This window comes from Nannobrachium achirus, assembly GCF_963921795.1.
Source record: "Nannobrachium achirus genome assembly, chromosome: 9".
NCBI lineage: Eukaryota > Metazoa > Chordata > Actinopteri > Myctophiformes > Myctophidae > Nannobrachium > Nannobrachium achirus.
In genome coordinates this window covers 38,522,337-38,545,197 of record NC_137818.1, presented here as the reverse complement: position 1 = coordinate 38,545,197, position 22,861 = coordinate 38,522,337, and the positions used below count along the sequence as shown (strand labels likewise).

General features: G+C 42.9%; 1 protein-coding gene across 1 annotated transcript in view; it reads left to right on the top strand.

The window, feature by feature from the left end:
• Window positions 1–19,460, top strand: part of tshz2 (teashirt zinc finger homeobox 2) — a gene marked incomplete at both ends in the record, with an annotated part of 53,778 nt that extends 34,318 nt beyond the window's left edge. Inside the window, one exon of the mRNA XM_080733550.1 lies at window positions 16,423–19,460. Coding sequence (XP_080589676.1) covers window positions 16,423–19,460 — 3,038 coding nt within the window. The remainder of the gene's footprint in view (window positions 1–16,422) is intronic.
• Between the last annotated feature and the right edge of the window lie 3,401 nt (window positions 19,461–22,861).

Below are 22,861 nucleotides of genomic sequence, written 5' to 3'. Positions count from 1 at the left end.
AGCAAGTCCTCAGCTAGAAATAGATGTGTTGAGGTTAGCTTATGAAGTACCCCCCCACCCCCCCACCCCCCCTGTTGCCCAGCAGAGTGTAGTTCCATCAAATGTTGTGAACACATATGAAATCTGAGCATAAAGGTGTATTGAAGTACATTTTCAGGTTTCACAGTGCTAGGAAACAACAACAAAATATCAACGCACAGGCCTGCCTTTGATCTGATCTGTATCTGAAATCTCAAATTGATGGCAGCTCTGATGTCGTGGTAATTTTTTTTCTGCAACATTTCTCACTTTTGTGACTCAATGGCGATATATATATCGTCACTGTCGGGCAGAAACCTCGTATCTCCAAGTTTCGAATTTGTAATTTTTTTCGCAAAGTAAAGCACTGCTTCATCATATGGCCATCGCACAAAAGTAGTGAAAACATCAGATCTACAAGCATCTACAAACATCAGAAAACATCAGATCTACAAGCACATCAGATCTACAAGCACACAACGCCTTGCGGTGCGAGGTGTTGTGTGCTTGTAGATCGGCTGTTTTCACTAGTTTAAATCATTTTAAAAATGATAAATACAAAACAAACGGTTTTGGACATACAAGGTTTCCACCCGACAACGACGATATGCTAGAGTACATTCTAGGCTATGTCACCGACACAACCCCTGGTCACACAGGAATACATCTTGATGCTTTGTGAGCCTCGGCTTTGAGTGTGTGACCTCTCCCAGAGGCCCACAGTCCCGGGCCGGTATCTTGACATGTTGCCTGCTAAAGAAGAGTGTAGATGCCCCTGAGGTAAATGAAAACATTTGGTTCTTGCCAGACCTGTTCACATCTCTGCTGGGCCACATGAGCTGGCAGGTGACGCGTGTACTGAGGAGAATCGGAGACCGCAGTGATGGCCTACTTCTTTTCTTTGAGCGGGCCACGCAGGCCACAACCCAGAAACACAGATGAATACGTTTCGCTGGCTTAGAATACACCCTGGCGGAATGGACAAAGAGTGACCTGCATCGAGGTGAAATTCAGGCTTTTATCTTGGCCTTTTTGACGCTTGTTTTAGGGGTAGCCACGTACTGGATCCATTTCATCAGAGATCTTTTCCCACTGTTCGAGGGTGAAAGTTTAGCGTGCGTCATTTGGGTTAAGCCGCGTGCAGCGTCTCCTACTGTATGCATTACAGTGTGCACGCACTATATACAGCATATCATCGTTGTTCGGGTGGAAACCTTGTATATCCAAAACAGTTTGTTTTAGTTCAATGGGGGTGCATTTATTATAATTTAATTATTGGCTTAGGAATGCGACAAAAACAAAAAAGTATTATTGAACTCAAGTCTCGATGGGGTGAGTAATCGATAGGAGGTGAACTACTCCTTTAAACTTGTGAAAACAGCCGATCTACAAGCACACAACGCCTCGCACCGCGAGGCGTTGTGTGCTTGTAGATCAGCTGTTTTCACTACTTTTGTGCGATGGCCTTGTATGATGAAGCAGTGCTTTACTTTGCAAAAAGAATTACAAATTTGAAACTTGGAGATACAAGGTTTCTGCCCGACAGTGACGATAGGCTATGTAATATATACATACTTACCCCTCTCATTGGGGTTAGTGGTACCCGGCTGTGGAGCATGGCTGATCATCCTGCCTTCATCTCTTTAATGTTTTGTAAATTCAGCATAAGGCTTGACACCGTGTCATCATTTCATATCAACATCCGCAATTACCAGACAATCCCTCAGTGGGTCCCATGGGGAAATATGATTGCAATTAAAAGCACAGGGCAAATGTTAATGAAGTGAGCTACTCAAAACTGGGAAAAAACAACAACAAAAGGAACAACAGTGAATCGTCTGAAATCCCTTAACTTGTAACCTCGCAATTCCATAAACTTAATAGACAATAATAAACCATATTTTTAATTGGCTGTGCATTCATGAAAGCTTTTTTTTATGTTTATTTATGTCAGCACACAGTAACAACTGGAGTGTTCATTTAACTAGAGTGTAGAAACGGACCTGTTAAGGTCTATGGGAAAACATTGTTCAAATTATTCATGTGAACTTGCGATGCCATGAGTCTTTCGTTAATGGTGAGACACTTTCCAGTTGACTTGAAAACCTCGTTGTGGTGGATAACACTGCAGTTCATTGGGTTATTAAATCAGGGAGAATAGCAGGCCAACTTCTGGCCATTGCTGTGATTGATGAGCCAAGCCTTATTTGCTGAGGCGGTGTGTTTGTTCCTGTGTAATTGTCTACCAGATGGCTAAGCTAACTGTTCTTAAATGCCTTCAGACCTGCAGGGGTCCCAGGTCTTAACATTTTCACTGCTAATGGCATTGTTCCTCCAAACATCTCATAGGCATTTTTTCCCACCCTTTCTGATCTCTAATGTTCAACGTCAAAATGACTCTCTGCGAGCCATTTAAGTTCTAATGATTCCCTCTGAAATTCAGTTTTTCTTTTTTTCACGCTGCTCAAACTAGATGTTCCTTAACTCACTCCATTTGTAAACTCTCTGCTAAAATAAGCCCTCTTGAATCTTGAAAGGAGATGAGGGGGTGAGAGAGAGAGAGAGAGAAAGAGGAGGAAGGAGGGAGGGAGGGAGAGAGGGAAACAGGGCTAGTCGGGGTATTCACTCTACCTGTGAGGAGTCAGATTGGAGGAGAAAATGGATCTAGGTGGCAGTGCAAGTCATCAATCACAGCCCCTCAAGGGGAGCTGCAGCTAAAGCTGCTCTGAAGTGCTATCTGTCAGCTGCTGCTACCCAGCCGGGGGACCAGAGCGAGGGGCCCTATCGCCACCCATCAGCTCTTACCCAGCACACAACTGCCATGTAAACATGTGCAGGTGCTCCTGTCAAAATAACCCAGTGTCCCCGGTTCACGAGGTCATGCATATTTTCACACACCGGCCAGTATGCCCTTTATTCCGTGGGAGGACGCTTCGTCCTTCTTGACATTGCTTTTTTGTTTATTTTCTTAATTTTTCTAAATCTCTCCAGACCCTGCAGTTTCCATAATAGGTTTCTGATTGCTTACAATGCCCGGTGGTTTCTGAAGTGCAATATTTGTAATTTATAAGTGAGTGTATACCGATTCTCCTCCTCCTCCCTGGCCTCCGCCCTCCCCTCCCTCCCATCCCACTCTTGAATAAAGCCACCAAGTGCTTCTCCGCCAATGTCGAGCCGCGTCTTGTCGATACCTCTCAAGATGGATAGTTGTTCTGCATGCTTATTGATTCGGCACAGGCCAGAGATATAAGTATCATTTGTCATTTCTGGAATTATTTGGAGTCCTAGTTAAAACCCAGAGGGGGGGTGGTGGTGGTGGTGGTGTGGCAGGGGGGGGGGGGGGGGGGTGGGCTGGTGTGGGGGTGCTGGCCGTGCCTTGGGGGGCTGGTAGTTGGTGGGGGGAGCAGCGAGTTGTCTGGGCTTTGATGAATGACTGCACGGGTTTTTGGTTTTTACTGCGAGCGCCGGGGCCCTTTAGCTGCTATTTGCTTTCACCATGGTCCAAGAAAAACAATGCGATGGGTCCAAGGACTGAAGCTGCATCGTCCTGTCATGTGCTGCTACACAGCGAGCACGGTGGTCCAGGGCAGAAGCGTCCGAGAGGGAGGGAGAGAGAGCAAGAGAGCAAGAGAGAGAGAGAGGGAGAGGCAGAGAGAGAGAGAGAGTGAGAGAGAGGGTGGGACATTTTTTCTACACGCTGCCTCTCCACGCACCACAGTAGGTCGAGAGCTTTCTCACTGGTTTTGTGAGACCAGCCGACGTTCCGTTATTAGTTAGCACAGCCTATGAATACAAATATTTAAAACAGGGGTCTTCAACAGGGGGTCCGGGACCCCTAGGGGGTCCTCCTAGTTACTACAGGGGGGTCCTCCAAATCTTTGAGTGATAGAAACTTGAACCCCAACGTCCATATTCGGAGAACTTTAGCCAAAAATAGCAGATCTACTTGTAGATTGGCTATTTTTGGCAAAGAGTTTTCGTGTAGAGGGGGAAAAGAGCAGACTAAGTACAGAGTGAAAGGTTAAGTTAATTAATTATTGACGGTTCAAATTTACAATCCAAAATACACTGATGATCGTGCCGTCAAACGATGAAACTATATGGAATCTATGAAAAGGTTGTGGGGTCCCTGCTTCATCTCTCTCTCAACTAAGGGGTCCTTGGGCCTGAAAACGTTGAAGACCCCTGATTTAGAATATTCAGATTCAGAATGTGTTGTTTTGTTTTATTGTGAAAAGAGAGTACAAAGAGGGAAGAGTTGGTCCAGTGGCCTCCCCTGTGACTTTGATTATGTCCCGCCTCGGGCATGGGGCCAACGGCAGAGCTAGCTTCATTACTTTATGGATCATCTTTTAAGACCATTTAAGATCACAGAGACTATAGTCCACTAACAACTGAGACTCCCAGAAGTTCATTAAGCTCAAACCCCCTTTGATTCATTCAGCTTAATGGGCCGTTATCAGAAACGTGACACCGCGGCGCTTAGCACGGTAAACAGGATCACCTTTTTGATTTGGATTTTTGATTGTTTTGTGTTTTTATTTGATTGAAACATATTATCCGTGACTTGAAAGTTATTGTCAGAGCTTTTTTTGAGTTTGGTGAGGGGAAGAAAGTGTTAAGGGGAACATGTTTAACAACAATAACAGAGGGGAGAGGAGTACACGACAGATGAATGACAAGTAATTATTTCACGTGTCCATCAAACTATGTTTTGATGCTGGGATGCGATCAGACATGATATGTACAACCTCCAAGTCTTCAGATGAAAATGATTTTCAAAAAAGTGCTGCTGCTTGAGTGTGAGCTTTTTTTTTATGCTGCAGCCTCCACACTCCCATGCACGCACACTCGCATGCACACGCACACAGTAATTCACAGTTTAATTCATCACGTGAACTCCAAAACGTGTAACTCCAAATGGACCCGTACTGGTCGATGAAGATTTTACTGCACACGCATGCACGCACGTGCACACATGCGCGCATGTGCAATGACACACTCCCATGCACGCACGCGCGCGCGCACACACACACACACACACACACACACACACACACACACACACACACACACACACACACACACACACACACACACACACACACACACACACACACACTGATCAGAGCAGTGTATTGTGCGACCAATATTATGGCCACAGCTTCTCAATACTAGATGACCATTGTGCATTGAGTTCCATTTTAGCCTGCCAAAATGTCTTCTCACAGCAGGAGAGAGATAGAGAGAGAGAGACTTTTTTGTGTCTTTCAGCAATTCACCATACCCAATATGTTGACCGTCTGTCCCAAGCCGTCAAGTAGGACAGTGCACCAGGCCTGCTGTATTTCCATCACTTTTGTCTTGTTCTTTCTGGCATATGAACAACAGCCTGCCCTGAGGCCCTCGGCACAACACATTTAACGGTTCCCACTATATTGACTTGAGATTCTCTGTAGTTTGGTATTATTTCCGAAGACGCCTTCGAAAGTGGAGTAAAAGTCCTCAAGACCCAACAAATATAAACACCTAGGTTACAATTCAGAGTAGCATACAGAACCACTTAAACCTTGTATGCTTAGCTGACCGGGGTCCTCCAGGGGTCTTAGCTACGTGGCCCCCTCCTTTTTCCCCACTACAAAAAAATCTCTTTGCCGAAAATAGCCGATCTACATTGTGAGCTTGCAGATCGGCTATTTTGGCCAAACGTTCCTATTCTGACATGCCCAAGTAGGCCTATATGAATATAGATGCCAGGGTTCATATGGTTTAAAACACTGGGTTGAAAGGCTATCTGAGTATCAGCATTACTAGGGCAGTTCTCTCCATTTTGTTTGCCTGGGTAGCAAGAGTCCATGCCTAACCTCTTTGGAGAACTAGTGCATGAATTGATATCTCTCTCTCTCTCTCGTCCTCGCTCTCCCTTTCTCTCTTCCCCTCTATCCCTCTCTCCCTCTCCTCTTGCTAATGTCTTTCCTAGAACTTGAACAAACAGCCTGTGCGTGTAGGACACATAAGACAGATGTTTAGGATTACTTTCACCTCATTGCTCTATTGTGTGCACTTTAAGAGAGCTCAGCTGATGTGGAATGCCACTCATTCAGGCACCCTGTTCCTACAGGGCTTCTGCTGTTTATCAAAGTGCCATCTGTACTCAAGACAGAATCAACCCAATTCTCTAAGAGTGGGGATGTTAGAAACACACTTTCACTTCTCTCCTCCTATTATCATTTTTGAACCACATACTGTAGGCCTGGTTTTCAAAGTGTTTTAAACATTTTCAGATTAGCTATTTTTGAAATATTTTCTGAATGTTTGCCTAATGCCAGGGTTAAAGTGGTTCAAATTGATTTATTTTGTTTTTCATGTTACAACCAAAAATCAAATGTGTTTCTCGAGTCAGAAATTATTCCTTTAAGGAAAATGTCTCTCTTTTTGTCTCTGTCTGTCTCTGTCTCTCTCTCTTCCTTTGTCTCTCTCTCTCCCTGTGCCACCTCTGCGTGTGCGTTTGTGTATTTGCATTAGACATAGAAACAAATGGGCCGGACCCACATTGATATTGTTGAGGGGTGACATTATCTTTTAGCAGAGCACTTATCTAATCTGGCTGCTGTGGGAAGCTGGAAGAAGAGGCTGTGGGACAGGGATGCTGCATCTTTAATTACCATTGATATCAGCATAGAGAAGAGAGGGGACAGAGGAGCATAGCTGGGGAGGAGATGGAGGGAGGGAGAGAGAGGGGAGGGAGGGAGGCGGGGAAGGTGGGAGGGAGAGGGGAGAAGACCCGTGTTCACTTTTTAATTAAGGCTCCGTAGTGTAACTCGTCAATGTACATTATTGGAAGAATGAACGTCAATGCCATTGCTTTTTCTCCCCCTCCTTTATCTCTGTCAATGATTCAAAGACATGATTTATGGTTCGTCTCCGTCTTTCAGGATCATCCATCAAGTGCTGGCTCTGCCGCAGCGCCGCCCGTTGTAAATCATTCTGAAAGCCTGTCACTCATTTCCATTAACCGTTCCTCTGTCGCTCTGGTCTCCGCCTCCCTCAACCTCCTTTCTTTTTTTTCTCCTTCTTTTTTACCCCCCCCCCCCCCCCCAGAGCACAACCTACAGCCACGCACAGGGTATCAGTTCCATTCCGCTGCCTCGTCCGCCTACCTTCTTTTCAATAAATTAACCACTTTCTCCCATGCAATGAATTAAAAAAAGGCTCCTGCGTGTGTCTGCCGGTCGGCACCTACACTCCTCCTCCATTACAGTTGAACACCATAGAAATGTCATGGCTCCCAGGCTAAATGAGGATGTAGCCCAGAGAAAATATTTTTTTCTTATGGCCTTGACTTTCCACTGGAAATATTTGAATGCCTACAATATGTATACAGTGAGGTATATTAATAAAGCCCCCCCTCCGTTTCACACACTCAATGGCACCTCTGTTTGTTTTTATCATATTAAACTGGGTGTTGGTGACTTTCAGGTTAATTCGCCCAAAGTTGCTTACATTGCGCACCGTTGCCGGTCCATTTTTTACACTTTCAGAGTTAAATCAACAATCAACAGACATTTTCTGTGTTTCATTCTGTGAAATGTTCAATTCTCTTAAATTATACACTTAGAGTATATAGAAATAAACTGATTATCGCTACCATCAGTCCATGTAATAAAACCAATATTAACTGAGCCAGCTTGCTGTCACTAAATAGTATTGGTGTTTCTACCAGTAATTTAATTCAAGCAGTCTGGCTGTAGTCTTTAAGCAGCTTTCATAGAAGTAGTGTCTATGAACAGAAATAATTGAGTGAATGGACAGACTGTCAATCTCTTACAATAGTGTGACACGCTTGCAGTGGGGGGGCCCAATTCACTGACTTCTTTCTTCATTCTAATCAACATCAAGATATCAACACAGCAGAATACCCACAAACAGCAGAAAGCCTGTTTTGAGGGGGAACTTTCAAGTATTGGATGCCAACACATTTCACTATTTGGGCAGCCATTGTTCTCCGAGCGGGCTGTCAAAGTGACAACGCGCACCAGGCAAATCCAGAAGTTTGCACTTTTCAGAAAACAGCGGGCCCTAATCATTTTTTGCAGGGAACGCTTGACAACAAATTTGCCATTAAAATGAATCTGGATCGGAGGGAGCCAGGTGTTTTTGAAACATTTCTGCCTTTCTTACTGTTGCTTGTCTCGCCCCACAGAGCTGCAGGTTTGGCGGGGCTTGCATCTCTCCCTTTACGCTTGCCATGAAGCAGCCTTTGGTCCCAGTAGAAAGTCCCAGTACCACGCTTCTGCTGCAAATATACTCTGTAGTCTCATTGTATTTAATGAAGGGAAAAAGTGGCAATCTACTATTAATGAACGTGGAATGTGAAGAAAAAATGCCTCCCTTTGCTGAAAACCGCACAAAACTGCTTGTACAAGGAAAGCCTTGGCTGGAGCCTGTCCAGAACTTAATGAAAGATCCATACAGGGACAAGGGTGGGAGGGAAGAGTTTGAGAGATGCAGATTGTTTTAATAGAATACACACAGCCCTCTTCCAGCTGCACTATCAGTTTCATCAAGGCTTGACCTTGACGGAAGCCTGTTGTTGTTTGGGAGGGCCGGCGTTTAGGGTTCATGCAAAGTTTATGATGCTTGGACTGTATACACTATATATATAGTTTATATATACAGTACGTATGTCTGCTAATCTCCGGGGGAACACAAAGTGGAACAAGCAGTCCATGCAATGAGAAGTGAAGGAGACCGACCGCTGTCCGCTTGCCTCAATGCTTGTATGATTTTATTTTATCTTGTGAAATAACTATAGTAATTTTTAAATAATAATATTGTGATGAAGTAAAGTGCTACATTGATCTTGATATCTGTGAAAACGACAAATGTGACAACAACAAATAAATACCAAATAAAAATAAAATCACATAAAAGAAAACATTTTGTGTCAATAAGAGACAAAGATTAAATCAGAATGTAATTGCTGTTTATGTAGTTAAACTATAGCGGCTATGAAAAGCAGCAGGAGAGACAAGTGTAGGTCATCATACTGTACCCACCACTCAGTGCCCCATAAAGCCAGAACAAAGGCCTTATGTGTGCAAGGCAGTGGTCCTTTAAAGGATGGCCCACTTTCTCCTCCCGCTGCCACGCAAACATTCCTGACTGACATTCAATCAGGGAAATTTGAACCGAAGCAAGATGGTCTTTTATTAGTACCGCCCTGTTTGCTTGACTGGTCAGCTCCAATATGCGCGGCGGCTTGAGTGGCGTACTGTAAGATGATGGGTTCTCTCTCTGATAAGGGTGAATGAGGGGTAAACTGCTATTCTGCAGAAAGGAACCATCAGACCTCATCATGTCGCTCCTGGAGAGCCATGTCACAGGCTCTTCAGAAACCAAGTGACAGAGAGGCTGCAATGCCGGGCTGCTCCCCTCCTGCTGCTAGTGGAAAATACACCCTGTGACTGCTCCCCCAACTGGAACTTTTCAGTCGGGGGGAAAAGAAGATTATCGCTAATCAAACAAATACACACTATATATTTTGGCTGCAAGGTTAATGTCTATTATTTATTTTACATGCTTGCCAAATGATTATTTGGCATTGCTACTTGATAGAAAGGTATGAATAGAAGATAGTCATGTGTATTTGTCATGCAACAGATTTCTCACTTGACCCATTTAGAACGGGTACACAGTATTTGTGTATCATTATTTTGTGCTTTAACTATTGAAAAATAGCAGATATACAAGCTTGTAGATCTGCTATTTTTGAAAAATCGTGAAAATTAGATTTTTGACCCGATTCTATAAGTGTCTTTTGAATCCTTCTAAGATTTTTTGAAAAACCTGTGTTTCTATGTCAGCAATCTGGCCAGCCATCGTCAACTGGAGCTTGTATATCTGCTATTTTTCAATGGTTAAAGCATTCAATAATTCTAGGCCTAGACTTTACTAAACCGCTCATATATTTTGTATCCTTTTTCTTTCATCTGTAGTAGAAGAAATATCCTCAGAGTTCTGTGTTGCTAGCATGCGAAAAGGGTTGGGGCAGAGTGTCTCTCTACCTGCCCCCGATATGGGGAGGCCCTCTGGCGAGATGCAGTGCCAGGCGGCTGCATGCGGCTGTGGCATGGTGGCTGTGGCATGATGCTCAAAGTGATGACTTAGGTGCTGGAGTGCAGATTGCAATGCTCTCCCACCGCTCACTTCCAATTAGGCAGCGAGCCGAGTGATGCGTCTCGGAGCAGAAGCTTCTAGCAGGCATCAGAAAAAGAGCAGTGTTTGGCTCGCTGACATCACAAAGGAAGGGACTCCTGGAGCCAGCAGGCAACCCGACCTGATGTGGCTATGTGAGAATCATGATCACTGTCCACAGTCACTCTGCAGACAGGACACAGACTTCCGGAAATCCCCTCTCTGCTCTTATTCACACACAAAAAAAGAATCACATATCTCCAGAATAAATACAACCAGAGGTTGTGGAAACATGGTGATTTAGACTGTAGACAACCATCGGCTATTTCTTGTGTTTATTAGGATGTTGACTGCACGTGCACTCTAAAGTTTGTCCGGTTTTCATTTAACAGAATGCTGGTTGTGAAAACATTTTTGATTAATTGCCATAATTATTGTGATGATTTTTGCCCAAATGAACGGCCAGATGGCAGGATATGGTGTCATATCCGTGATCCTATCGTATTAATCTGGCTCTGGGTCCATCTGAGCACGTCCTGCCATTTGCTCCGTTCTCAATCTGTCTTCAAGTTGCCCGTGTCTTCCTTGAGATGTGGAGGCTATATTTGATTATATTGGACTATTAAATATTTAATTTGAGGCTGTATGAAAGCAAGCCATTTATCTGCATGAATAGCTTGTGTTTAGTGAAGTAAGTAATGCGCTTTAAGTAACATCCCCTTCATGCATACGAAAATTAACACTAATCTTTCTGTCTCGTGGTCTTGTTGTATAACCCTGAGAGAAATAAAGCAAAACCACTTTGTGGCATTTGAGCGTTTATATTTTTTATACAACATTCAAGCAATGGATTTCTTCTGTTGCTTTTGGCCATAACGTATAACACAGTACTTACTATAATCAGAACATATATTCTAAATCGCATGTTTTAGAGTGAGCTGGTTTGTCGGTCACGTTGCTAAATCAGTTAAGAGCATTATTGGAGTCATTTAACTCATAAGTCTAAATGTTGAAACAAAACAAGGGGTCAGATGGAAGTGAGAGCAATCCACTCACACTCCTACTTAAAAGAAATCTCATTCTGTGATATCAATTAACCCCGAGACACATTTCATCAAAGGCAGCAGCTTGAATCCAATGATTCTCTCTTTATTCTACAGACATTGTCCTTGGGCTTAGGGAGAGTGTGTGTGTAACCTGACAGGGAACAATGAAGTGAGGTGTTTACAGATCTTTACAGAACGCTCCGGGGCTCTGAATTAGTGCTTTACCATTTCTCATGTGATCCAGTTAAGAATTAACTGAGGATATGTCATACTATCCTCTGAATGTGTGACAGCACATCACGGAGATCTTGATGTACAATGGTCACCTGACATATAGTCAAATATTAAACCGCATGGCATGTGTGTCTCCTTCTATGATAACATGCCAAAGCTGTCAAATTGTGGTGACTAATTCTTCTGTACACGTTGTATGACAAGTATGACACTTTCATAGTTGTATTACTTCACGCCTTTGTTTGAAATCCTAATGTGGTTTGCTGATGAAGTTTGCCAAGTATTCTAAACTACGAACCAGCTGAGATTTGCTTGGAAATCAGTTTGTGTTGGCAAGCTACTGTACACCATTGTCTTTATACAACATATAAATTAGAATATAATGTAGCAGAGAATGTGGCAAACAGACCAGACTGAAACAGTCCAGAGACCAGTTAGCCCAGACACGCTTTGTTAACGTGCGTGCCCTAGACAGCAAGCCCCCCCCCCCCTCTGTCTGTCTGTCTGTCTGTCTGTCTGTCTGTCTCAATTTCTCTCTCTCTCTCTCTCTCTCTCTCTCTCTCTCTCTCTCTCGTTTTTTCCCCCTTTACATGGCATAAATCCGGGAGATGAAAATGTCATAGAGCAGGTTCATTTTGCAAAGAGGTTTTGATTGCCATGTGCGTGTAATTGATTGTTCCAAGGACAGGGGGAAATCTAGAAATGTCATAACAGTCCTGCTTAGGTCGGTCCCACCGCCAGGCAATCAATGGGAAGTAAAAAGAGATATTGATTTGCGAGCAGCAAAAACTGTAGCTTGAGACAAGCAGAGAGCGCCGGGGAAAGTGGCACAGACGTGCAGACCTGTCACTGGCACCTATGAATTACCCAATCTCCTCTGAAGATAGTGTTACCTCTGATGCTCACAAAGTCCTGCACTGGGTATTGCAGCTGTCCATTAGCTAAACCCCTCAGGCTGCTAACTCACTTTGGCTTGTCAGATTAATGAAGGAAATGTTGACCTTCCGAGGGATAAATGTTGATGTTCTCACTGTTACAAAAGTTTCTGCTACGTTAATACTGGAAACACAATGCCCTTTTTTGGACTGGCACAGACGTTTTCACACATGATTGGCGTGTTTTGAGTAGTGTCGGTTACATAAAGGGAATGCGGGGTGTATTTTATGGACATACAAATGCTGAAAGATGTCAATCGAGTCTGTTTGTATACTGTATGTATTGTCAAGGAGGCCATTTACTGTCATTGTCGTAGTGGTAATATGATTCCAACCTCCTCAATTTCCTACTCAGTTAGTTGGGCTCTCAACATGTAGGGGGGAAAAAGCGCTTGGCACAGAAATAGACCACTGCTTCTGGAAATCCAGGCCTTCCAATGCCAGGAGTCTGTTCTAACGGATTAATGTTATAAACACTTCAAGTACCTGATTTATGATGGACACCCCAGGTTTTTTGACCTTTGCATATGCGTGTCTGAAGATATAAATTTGTAGTGACACAGATTGGAGGCTTTACAGCAGTTTATGACATGCTAAATCTCAGGCATGGTGAACCGGCCTCATGTTTTGTACGGCTATTTTGGCTGGCTGTTACAGTACCTCCACTGGAGTTTTTAACACTCGACTTACTGTATGTATCAGAAAGTTACTTTTTCCTGTTCACGAATAAAGGTTCACGTGCAAGTAGGCGATGTACAGTGGCTACTGGCTACCTAGCTGGTATATCCCATGTGTCGTTGTACTTTCAATATGTGTCTGTTGTAATCTGTTGCAATAACACAATGGCAATGTCCCTATTCTGATTTTAAACATATTAGATCTACAAGCTCAAAACTTGTTGTAACTAGTAACGCAATGCGTTGTGAGCTTGTAGATCTGCTACTGTATATATTCGGCCAAGAGATTGGTGCAGAGGGAAACACTAGCTGACCTACAGTAGTATAGAGTCTAGCAGGGGACTCAGGTCAGCTAAGAACAGTATCGTCGTTGTCGGGCAGAAACCTCATATCTCCACATTTCAACTTTTTATGTTTTTTTCCCCCCGTAAATTAATGCCCATACTACAGTGTCACACAAAAAGTAGCACACGTATCACAATATCAATATCTACAAGGCAAGCTCACAACACGTCGCATCACAGCGCGTTCTGAGCCTGTAGATCGTCTATTTTTGCTATTTTTGTACCAAACTCGCTTACAATAAGCAGACTTGGCAACACTGGTCGTAGGCTGAGGGCTGGTGAGGCACAGTTACAAACGATGTGGGAGGAGGAGTTGGACACGCGGGTATCTTGGAGTGATCCCTGCCAGAAGGTTAATTGGTGCCTCTGGATTTCTGTTACTCTGGGCATCTGATATAAAGGGGTAGAACAGTGGGGAAGGCAGCCGGTTATCTCTGTCAATTCCGTCCTCAAATAGTAAGATAAGACAAAAATGTACATGTGTGAGCTGTTTGAAGTTGTTCTTTTCAAGTCAACAGGATAATAACGTCGACCTATTAATTTTGTCTTTTACCCTTTGTTAGGGTTTTTCTATTTCATCTTGAATGTAACATTCATTCAAAGATAATCTGAATATACTATTGCTAGGGAAAGTGCTCATTCCCCCAGTTTTAGGTCCTGGCTAACCGATCCTTCAGTCCCACTGAAGACTTTTGAGAAGTGGAAGACATCAAGTGGAAGCTTGTCATAACCAATGGCACTCTCCTTTCCTCTGTGAAAAACTATATATAAGATGATAAATAAAACATTCCTCTGTACTCTGTACAACTCTCCCATCTCAGCATCAAACGCGTTTCGGAGGCCATCACTTTCCTCAGACGGCCATTATTGAAGCGTCTCTCTTGCGGTAGATCAGGGTCACGGCACATGGGGGGATCTTGGGTGTATTCTGTATGCGCGGGCCTCTTGTTAACGGCCCGGCCCCATCCTACCATGTTTGTTTTGAAATGTCCGAGTCCCATCTCCCATCTCAATCCATTAGTTGGCAAGTAGTTCACCTCCAGGGTTTCTCTGAAGGCACTTGTGAAATATTGATATAGGAGGAGAAAAAAAAGAGAAATCAGAATGCGAAGAAGGACTGCCCAATGTGGAGCTCTTGAGTGCTCCTCTTCAGCCTTCCCCTCATGGAGTGCCCTCTATTCAAAAGAGAAATATTAACCACATGAAATGCATACGTGTAAGTGCCTGGACAGGCCTGTTATGTCCCATTCATATTTAACTCGGGGCACAGCTGCCACACGTCTCCCAAAATGCACATTTTCCCAACATGAGGTGGAAAATACAGCTCAGATGTGTGACAAAACTGACAAACTGCATTTATTGCAGGATATCTTCAAAAAGATATGCAAATAGTGTTGTGATATTGTCAACGTGGGCTTTTTTGGGAGGGTGGTTAGATTTGAAAGAATTTCAAATCAATAGTATTTGACAGTCAGGAAGGACAATTTCTTTTTTCTAGCTGTGCTGATGTTATCGTGAGTAAAAATCCTGCAGCAACACGAAATCAGACCTATATGCTGAATCTGAGGTTCTGCTAATTGGATGATGGTAAATATGTCAATTAGAAAATACTGTTGTTTAATTATTGCTTAATTGAAGCGATAACATTTGTGCTCCATGAGTTGGGAGAATGAGCAGGTGAATAATGAAAGAAGTAATTGCTGTTTATGAGGCTGTCAAGGAGAATATAATGACGTGACAGATTGCTGGTAATCTCTTGAATTTCTGTGTGATTGTCTAGTGTTAATACTGATAATTAAACCAGTTTTCCACTGCTATTGTCACCATTCCCATCATTCCCACTATTGTCACCATTATTCCAATTTTCAACTCTTAACAAAACCAATTTATGTTTGCCAAATGTCCAAATGTAGAGACCATTTAATAAAGACCAAAATGTGTGCTTGTTTTTAGTGCTGATATAGGCCAATTATAAACCAATACCCTCATCCCCTGCAGTTTAAGTTATTGAGCAGACTTGTGGTGAGACATATTATATCTCTCTGCACGTGTGTGTGTGTGTGTGTGTGTGTGTGTGTGTGTGTGTGTGTGTGTGTGTGTGTGTGTGTGTGTGTGTGTGTGTGTGCGCGTGCGCGTGCGTGCAACGTGCGTGCGTGCGTGCGTGCGTGCGTGTATAATATTGCCCTATTGTGTCAAATAGTGGCTTCAAGATGATAGACAAAAATATTATATATATATTACATTTCTGTTGCATTTTAGAGACAAACATAATCACACTGGAATAGGTCATTTGCAGTCATTTAGCCTGCCCCAAGTTAATCAATTGGCTTTTGTCACTCAGTGGCCAACGATTGTTGTAAACATCTCAACATCAGGCAAGAAAACCTTTGACACAGCTCTATGTCAATGGCCTGTCGTGAATCACATGGAGCTGTAACACCAGACTGTTAGTGCAGGCATTATGTTCAGTCATACTGTTGACCCTCTCAGCACACCAAAGAACCTCCATTATGCAGTCTTGCCTGGCTTCATACGTGTGTGTGTGTGTGTGTGTGTGTGTGTGTGTGTGTGTGTGTGTGTGTGTGTGTGTGTGTGTGTGTGTGTGTGTGTGTGTGTGTGTGTGTGTGTGTGTTTGTGTGTGTGTTTGTGTGTGTGTGTGTGCGCGCGCGCGTGTGTATGTGTGTGCGTGTGTGCGCGTGTGTGCGTGCATGCTTGCCTCACTATTAGCCTACAGCCCTATATCAAGGAAATACATATTTCCAGTCAGATGAGATAAATATTTGTACCATAATAGAAAAATGAATGAATGTCTTACATTTAATCACAGTCACATTGTGTAATCACAAAAATATAATTATATAATTACATGTAATAAATAGTCACTGTAGTGAAAAGCACTACAAGTGAGACCCAATATTTCCTTCTCCAACGTAGTTTATGTCTTTTAAGACTTTGTTTCCCTCTTTTGCAGAATACGTGCCCGACGATGACGCTGTTCATGACTCCATTGTGGAGGAAGAGGGTGAGAGTGACGCACAGACTGAGGACGAGTGTTCCGAGAAGACCAGCCCCAAGGTCTCAGAGGACAAAGACGCAGACAACAAGAGCACTAACAGCTACAACGAGCAGAACTCTCCCGCTAGTGTCCTGTCCAATCAAGATGCAGAGCTGGAGTCGCGTCTCAGCGACAGCAGTGACCGCCTGTCGGACTTCAAAACCTCCTCCCCAAGCGAGAGGCTAAAGGAGGAGGAAAGCTGCAGCTCAAAACATAAGGAGGACATGAAGGGCAGCTTGGAGAAGATGAGGGCAGTCTATGCAAACTTTCTCTCAGATTCCTACTGGACAGGGATCGGAATGGACTTGAAAATGGGCAAACGCACCAGCAAGGCTAACTGCGACAGCACCAACGGAAGTGCCAAGACCGAGTTCGATTGGCACCAGGACGCACTCTCCAAGACCTTTCAGCAGACCCTCTCCCCAAAGCCTGTGTCTAAACCCAACCTGTTCAGCTCTGTCCACCTCTACAGGCAAAGCAGCAAGGCCTGTGGCTCAGTGTTCACTGGCGCCAGCCGCTTCCGCTGCAAGGACTGCAGTGCGGCATATGACACTTTGGTGGAGCTGACGGTGCACATGAACAAGAGTGGCCACTACCAGGACAACAACCACGGCAGCAAGCAAAGCAACTCCTCAACAGCATCCTCCAAATCACGCAAACGAAACCATGACAGTGAAGGAAAGGAGGACGCACAAAAGGTTTTGAAATGCATGTTCTGTGGCCATTCGTTTGACTCGCTGCAGGACTTGAGCGTCCACATGATTAAAACCAAGCATTACCAAAAAGTGCCTTTAAAAGAGCCCATCCCAGTACTCACGCCAAAATTGTTGCCACCAGCAAAGAAACGGGCTTTTGAGGCTGCACGGCCCTGCTCCCCAGATTCCACCACTGGCCTGTCTGCCTTCACTGAGGCACAACGAGCCGCCGCCCTTTCAAATGCCAACAATAACCGCTATGGCTACCAAAATGGGGCAAGTTACACCTGGCAGTTTGAGACATGCAAGTCTCAGATTCTGAAGTGCATGGAGTGTGGGAGCTCACACGACACCCTTCAACAGCTCACCACTCATATGATGGTTACTGGACACTTCATTAAAGTCACCAACTCAGCCTCCAAGAAGGGCAAACAGTTAGCTCTCGATCCCTTGGCCATAGAGAAAATGCAGGTTTTAGCAGAGCCGGCTGCCAACGAAACTGAGGGAGAAAAGGTGTCTCCGAAAAATACTTCCCCCAGGGACGATGAGAAGGACAGCCAGGGGGAAGGCACGTCTGACAAAATGGAAGAAGCTGAAGTTAAAGACGACAAGGAAGAGGGTGGTGAGCAAAAGGCAGACAAAGGGGCTTTTAAATATCCTTATCTCCGCGAGGAGGATCTTGAACAGGGCTCTGGCGGAGGAGGGGACATCCTCAAGTCTTTAGCCAACACAGTAGCCTCTGCCATTAACAAAGCTCAAACAGGGACACCGAGCTGGAGTGCCTACCCCAGCATCCATGCTGCATATCAACTCTCTGGGATCATCAAAAGCGCCCCCCTCTCAGCGTCTCCCCCTATTGCATTAAAGCAGACATTCAGCCACAAGCTGAGGCCCATCGCCCCAAAGGAGAAATCTTACCAAGGTGCCGTGGGAGTTGAAACTCCCCCGGGACAGCATCAAACCGTGGACATCAAAACAGAAAAGGTTGGCATTAGCGATGGTAAAGAAAGTCAGCACATTAAGTTTGATCTGGCGGAGAATGATGACAGCGATTGTCAGGATGACTCCTCTTCCTCTTCAAAGCTTGATGCCGACTGTGTGAATGAAGGGAGTGAAGCGATCAAAGGGAAGTTGAGCCCAGATTTCTCTGACAGAGGCAAGACACCAAGCCCCACTGGCAGCAATGGACGCAGTGCTGCTTCAGAGCTCCTCAGTGACACACCGGATATTCTTGGCATAAATCCTCTTAGCGCACTGCAATCGGTTTTGAACAATCACCTGGGCAAAGCAAATAAGCCCAACCATTCAAGAGCCGATAAACTATCTGCTCGTACCAAGTCTATTTTTACAGAAATAAACCGCAGCAATGACAAACCTGCTCTAATGCTTGGAAGCCCTGTTAGAAATAGACCTAACAATGCCTTCTTGTTTGTTAGTGATGACCAGCCGATAGATCTGACGAAATCGAAGCATAGCAAGTCGAGTTCCTCTCTGCTACAGCCCTCCACCCCGATGCCACAGAAATATGCTCTTTCTGACATTGCTGATATGGTCAAAGTTCTTCCCAAAGCCACCACACCAAAAGCTTCCATGCCAGCAAGGATCCCCACCATGAAACTGGAATCGGATGTCAGGCGCTTCGAGGACGTGTCAGCCGAGGTGTATTCCGTCCACAAACGTAAAGGCAGACAGTCCAACTGGAATCCTCGTCATCTTCTCATCCTCCAAGCGCAGTTCGCTTCCAGTCTGTTTCAGACCTCTGAGGGTAAATATTTACTCTCAGATCTCGGCCCTCAGGAACGCATGCACATCTCCAAATTCACTGGGCTGTCTATGACCACCATAAGCCATTGGTTAGCAAACGTAAAATACCAGTTACGGAAAACCGGAGGGACAAAATTCCTCAAGAGCATGGATACCGGCCACCCCATCTTCTACTGTAATGACTGTGCATCCCAGTTCAGGTCGCCTCCCTTGTTCATTTCCCACCTGGAATCCCATCTCGGGTTCCAAATCAAAGACATGTGCAAAATGCCAGTAGAGCACCTCACAAAGGTGGAGGAGCCAGAACTGTCAAAGGTCCTCAGTATCCGGGCCACAGAGGCCCTGGTCACAGACGAGGACATTGACTCAAAGTTCAGATGTAAACTCTGCTGTAGGACATTTGCCAGTAACCATGCAGTCAAACTACACTTGAGTAAAACTCACAGCAAATCCCCTGACAACCATTCACAATATGTGGAAATGGACAGGGAGTAGAGCTCTTAATTACTGTCACATTTTGGTTTGTTGTTTTGATTTTAATACACGGGTCAGATATTTCAACGTTCTTTTTCCTTCCAAGTAGCAGTGTATAGTATGCATCTTTTAAAACATTTCATTGAGTACAACAATTACGACACATTGGTTAGACATTGTATAAGGAAACAGTGAAAAGATATCTTTGCACCCTGCTCAATTGCATCACCAGTAATGAAACGTATTACTGCTTGAAGAAACATAATTGCTGATGTTTGCATGCAATAGCTCTGGCTATGACTACTATTTATTTGTATGATATGTCAAGTTTCAATTGTATTTCAAAGACCAAGTAATTAATTAATTGTACTTTACAACTTCTGTGATACGATACACCTGCATAAATGTGCAGCTATTAAAACAGGTAGCCAGACACATAACACACATACTGAACTGTACAGTGTATTGCTATGTAAAGATGTTTTGTGTTGCAATGATAGAACAGAAAAAAAGCACTTTAATAAATGTTTAATCACCAGTTTAGACTTGGATTCTGTATATGACTAAAACAAAAAATTAGATAGTTTGGAAACAAGAATATTTCACATGTAAATATATTTTACGGGAAGAAAACAGTGTGTTTCATGCAAAAGAATAACAGCAAGACATGGTACCTGCACCTTTTTTTACCTATTCAAATAAAGAGTTAACATTTGATAACAGCTTGTATTCCTTTAATTGTTCAAGTCTTAACAGTTTTTGAATATACTGCTTATACATTCATACATACATACGGTACATACATACATAAATTGTGTGTGCGTGCGTGCGTGCGTGCGTGCGTGCGTGCGTGCTGCGTGTGTTTGTTTCCCTTAAATTACGATAATTAGTGTATACATTATTATGAAGCAGCTACAGCTAACCTTATATAACTCACTTAAAAATTAAGTTAGTACAATCTAACGTTTTGGTACAATCTAACGTTTTGGTTTCACATTGCCCTCAACTATCATACACAAACAAAACCAATTCTTAAGATGATTTTATCATATCCAATGTGTTGCACCCACAAAGGCAACACACTTACTGCATGAGACAATGCACAACATCGTCATATTGTACATCCTCTTTCTTACCTTTTGAATTTTAGATACATCTCAAAGATACCCTATATATTCTTGCCAGCTTTTATTGCTTTACTGTGAATGCTGCTGATGCTGCTGCTGCATTGTGTTATCATAACAATTAAACATATTTCCTCCAGTTCTATTATTTCAAACCTATTAAAAATAATTGCCTGCTAAATTCATAAACATTTTATGCGATTCATCTCTTTTCAAGCAATCAAGTCTCCAATTACCTCCGCCCATCAGATCTGTTTTATAACAGGCAACTGACATTTGATGGTAAATGGGAAAAAGCACATGGGCACTGTGATGATTTGAATACTGTGACACCGACTTGCCCCCTATTGTTGGAAATGAGCAGGCAATCACGTTGTTCATCAGATGACTCCTAATGCAGTTAAAGTATTCAGCTATAATTTCTCTCTGCATTTATAATTACTGTCATAGACCACACACCTCAGTGAGCAGATTAAAGCTATAAATTATTTAGTGCCTTTCTTCACCAGTGGATCTCTGATTTGCCTGTGCAGCCATTATGGTTTAGAATAGCGACTTATTCTAAATTGAAGCAAGCAATGGTCTAAGTCTAAGATATGGCAGAATATTTAAAAAGATTGCAATATCCTTGGCCGTTTATGTTAAGTGACGTTGAACTGTATTATTGAAAAGATATACAGTATGCTATGTATATGACTCTATAGTGTAATTCAGAATTTAACATTTTCTTTAGTGTTCTTTTTCCTCTTCTTTCTTTGAAGTTAAGTCAATATGTTTTCATTATTATTCATAGAGTAAGCTTACATGTTCATATCAAAACAACAACAATGTTACATCAGTACAATCTGCAAATCTTTCTTTGTGTTCTGTTCATTTGGCCTACTAAGTCACAGCAATGTATTGTTATATGGACAAGAAACAATCTATGGGGTCAATATGAATCATCACATAATCAGTAAATCTTTAAACGGTGCAGAAGATGTTGTGTGTCAAAACCGGGGAAAAAAAGCAATTTGGTGACATTGTTCAAACATGCACTATCGACATCAATATTATGATCATCAGTTACATTAATATACTGTTACATCAGGTAATTAAGCATTATTTTCCTTTTGCTGATTTATATTCATTCCTTGTGGATGTTACATATCATCAACAGTTAATCATACTGTATATCTAACATGTCATGACTAATTAAAGTGAGATACGCATGCACGCACGTATGCACACACACATGCACACGCACGTGTGCGCGCGCACGTGCATACACACACACACACTGATTTATTGACTGATTTATTGAATGATTGACTAATTGATTGATTTCATGCTTATTTTTTTTTTTAAACTCTTTATTTCTCAATAATTTTACATTTTTCAACAATATAAACAATAAGACAATAAGCAAGACAGATATAAAAGTAGATCAAAAATAAGATACATAAATAAAAATACAATAAAATACAATAAAAGAAAACAATAATAAAATATATAAGAGGTCATGGGACGCCCGGCACAGTTGTCATGTAGTTATATTTATAGGATTAGTAACATGTAGGATATCATCAACCTTCATAAAGAATCAGTTGCTTCACCCAAATGTCTTAACCATTTCTCCCATTTCCTTTCTCCTGCCTCCTTTTGGAGTCTCAGAGAGTAGGTCATTTGTTCCATAAGATGCAGTTGTTTCACAGTGTTAACATATAGGTCTATAGTAGGGCATTTTTTCTGTAACCAATTCTTAGTTATGGCTTTTTTACTTGCCACAAGTAGTATCTTGAGTAAGTATGAATCGTCCTGACTCAGTTCATCTGGAAATTGTCCAAGATACAAGAACTCAAATGTATCGCTGATATTGAAGCCCATTATTTTCGAAACCAATGTTGTTATTTCTGTCCAGAAGGGTTGTATCACAGGGCAAGACCAAAAGATGTGCGCATGATCTACAGCTGTTTCTCCACAGTCCCTCCAGCAGTCCAATTGGTTGCCTGTTTGCTTGGACTTCTGCTTAGGCGTTATAAAGAAGCGGATTTGATTTTTCCAACTGAAGTCTCTCCAAGATAAAGAGTTGGTTGTTGTTGATTGTATTGTCCATGTTTCCAACCATACATCATCACTTATCACAATGTCCATTTCTTTTTCCCATCGTTGTTTTATATACATTGTAGAATCTTTTTTCAATGACATTATACCATTATACAATTTGCTTACAAGACCCCTCATACTCTTTGAGTCATAGGCTTCAATGAATACCTTAATTATAGTTGGTGTAATCTCTTCTTTAGACCTTTTTATTTC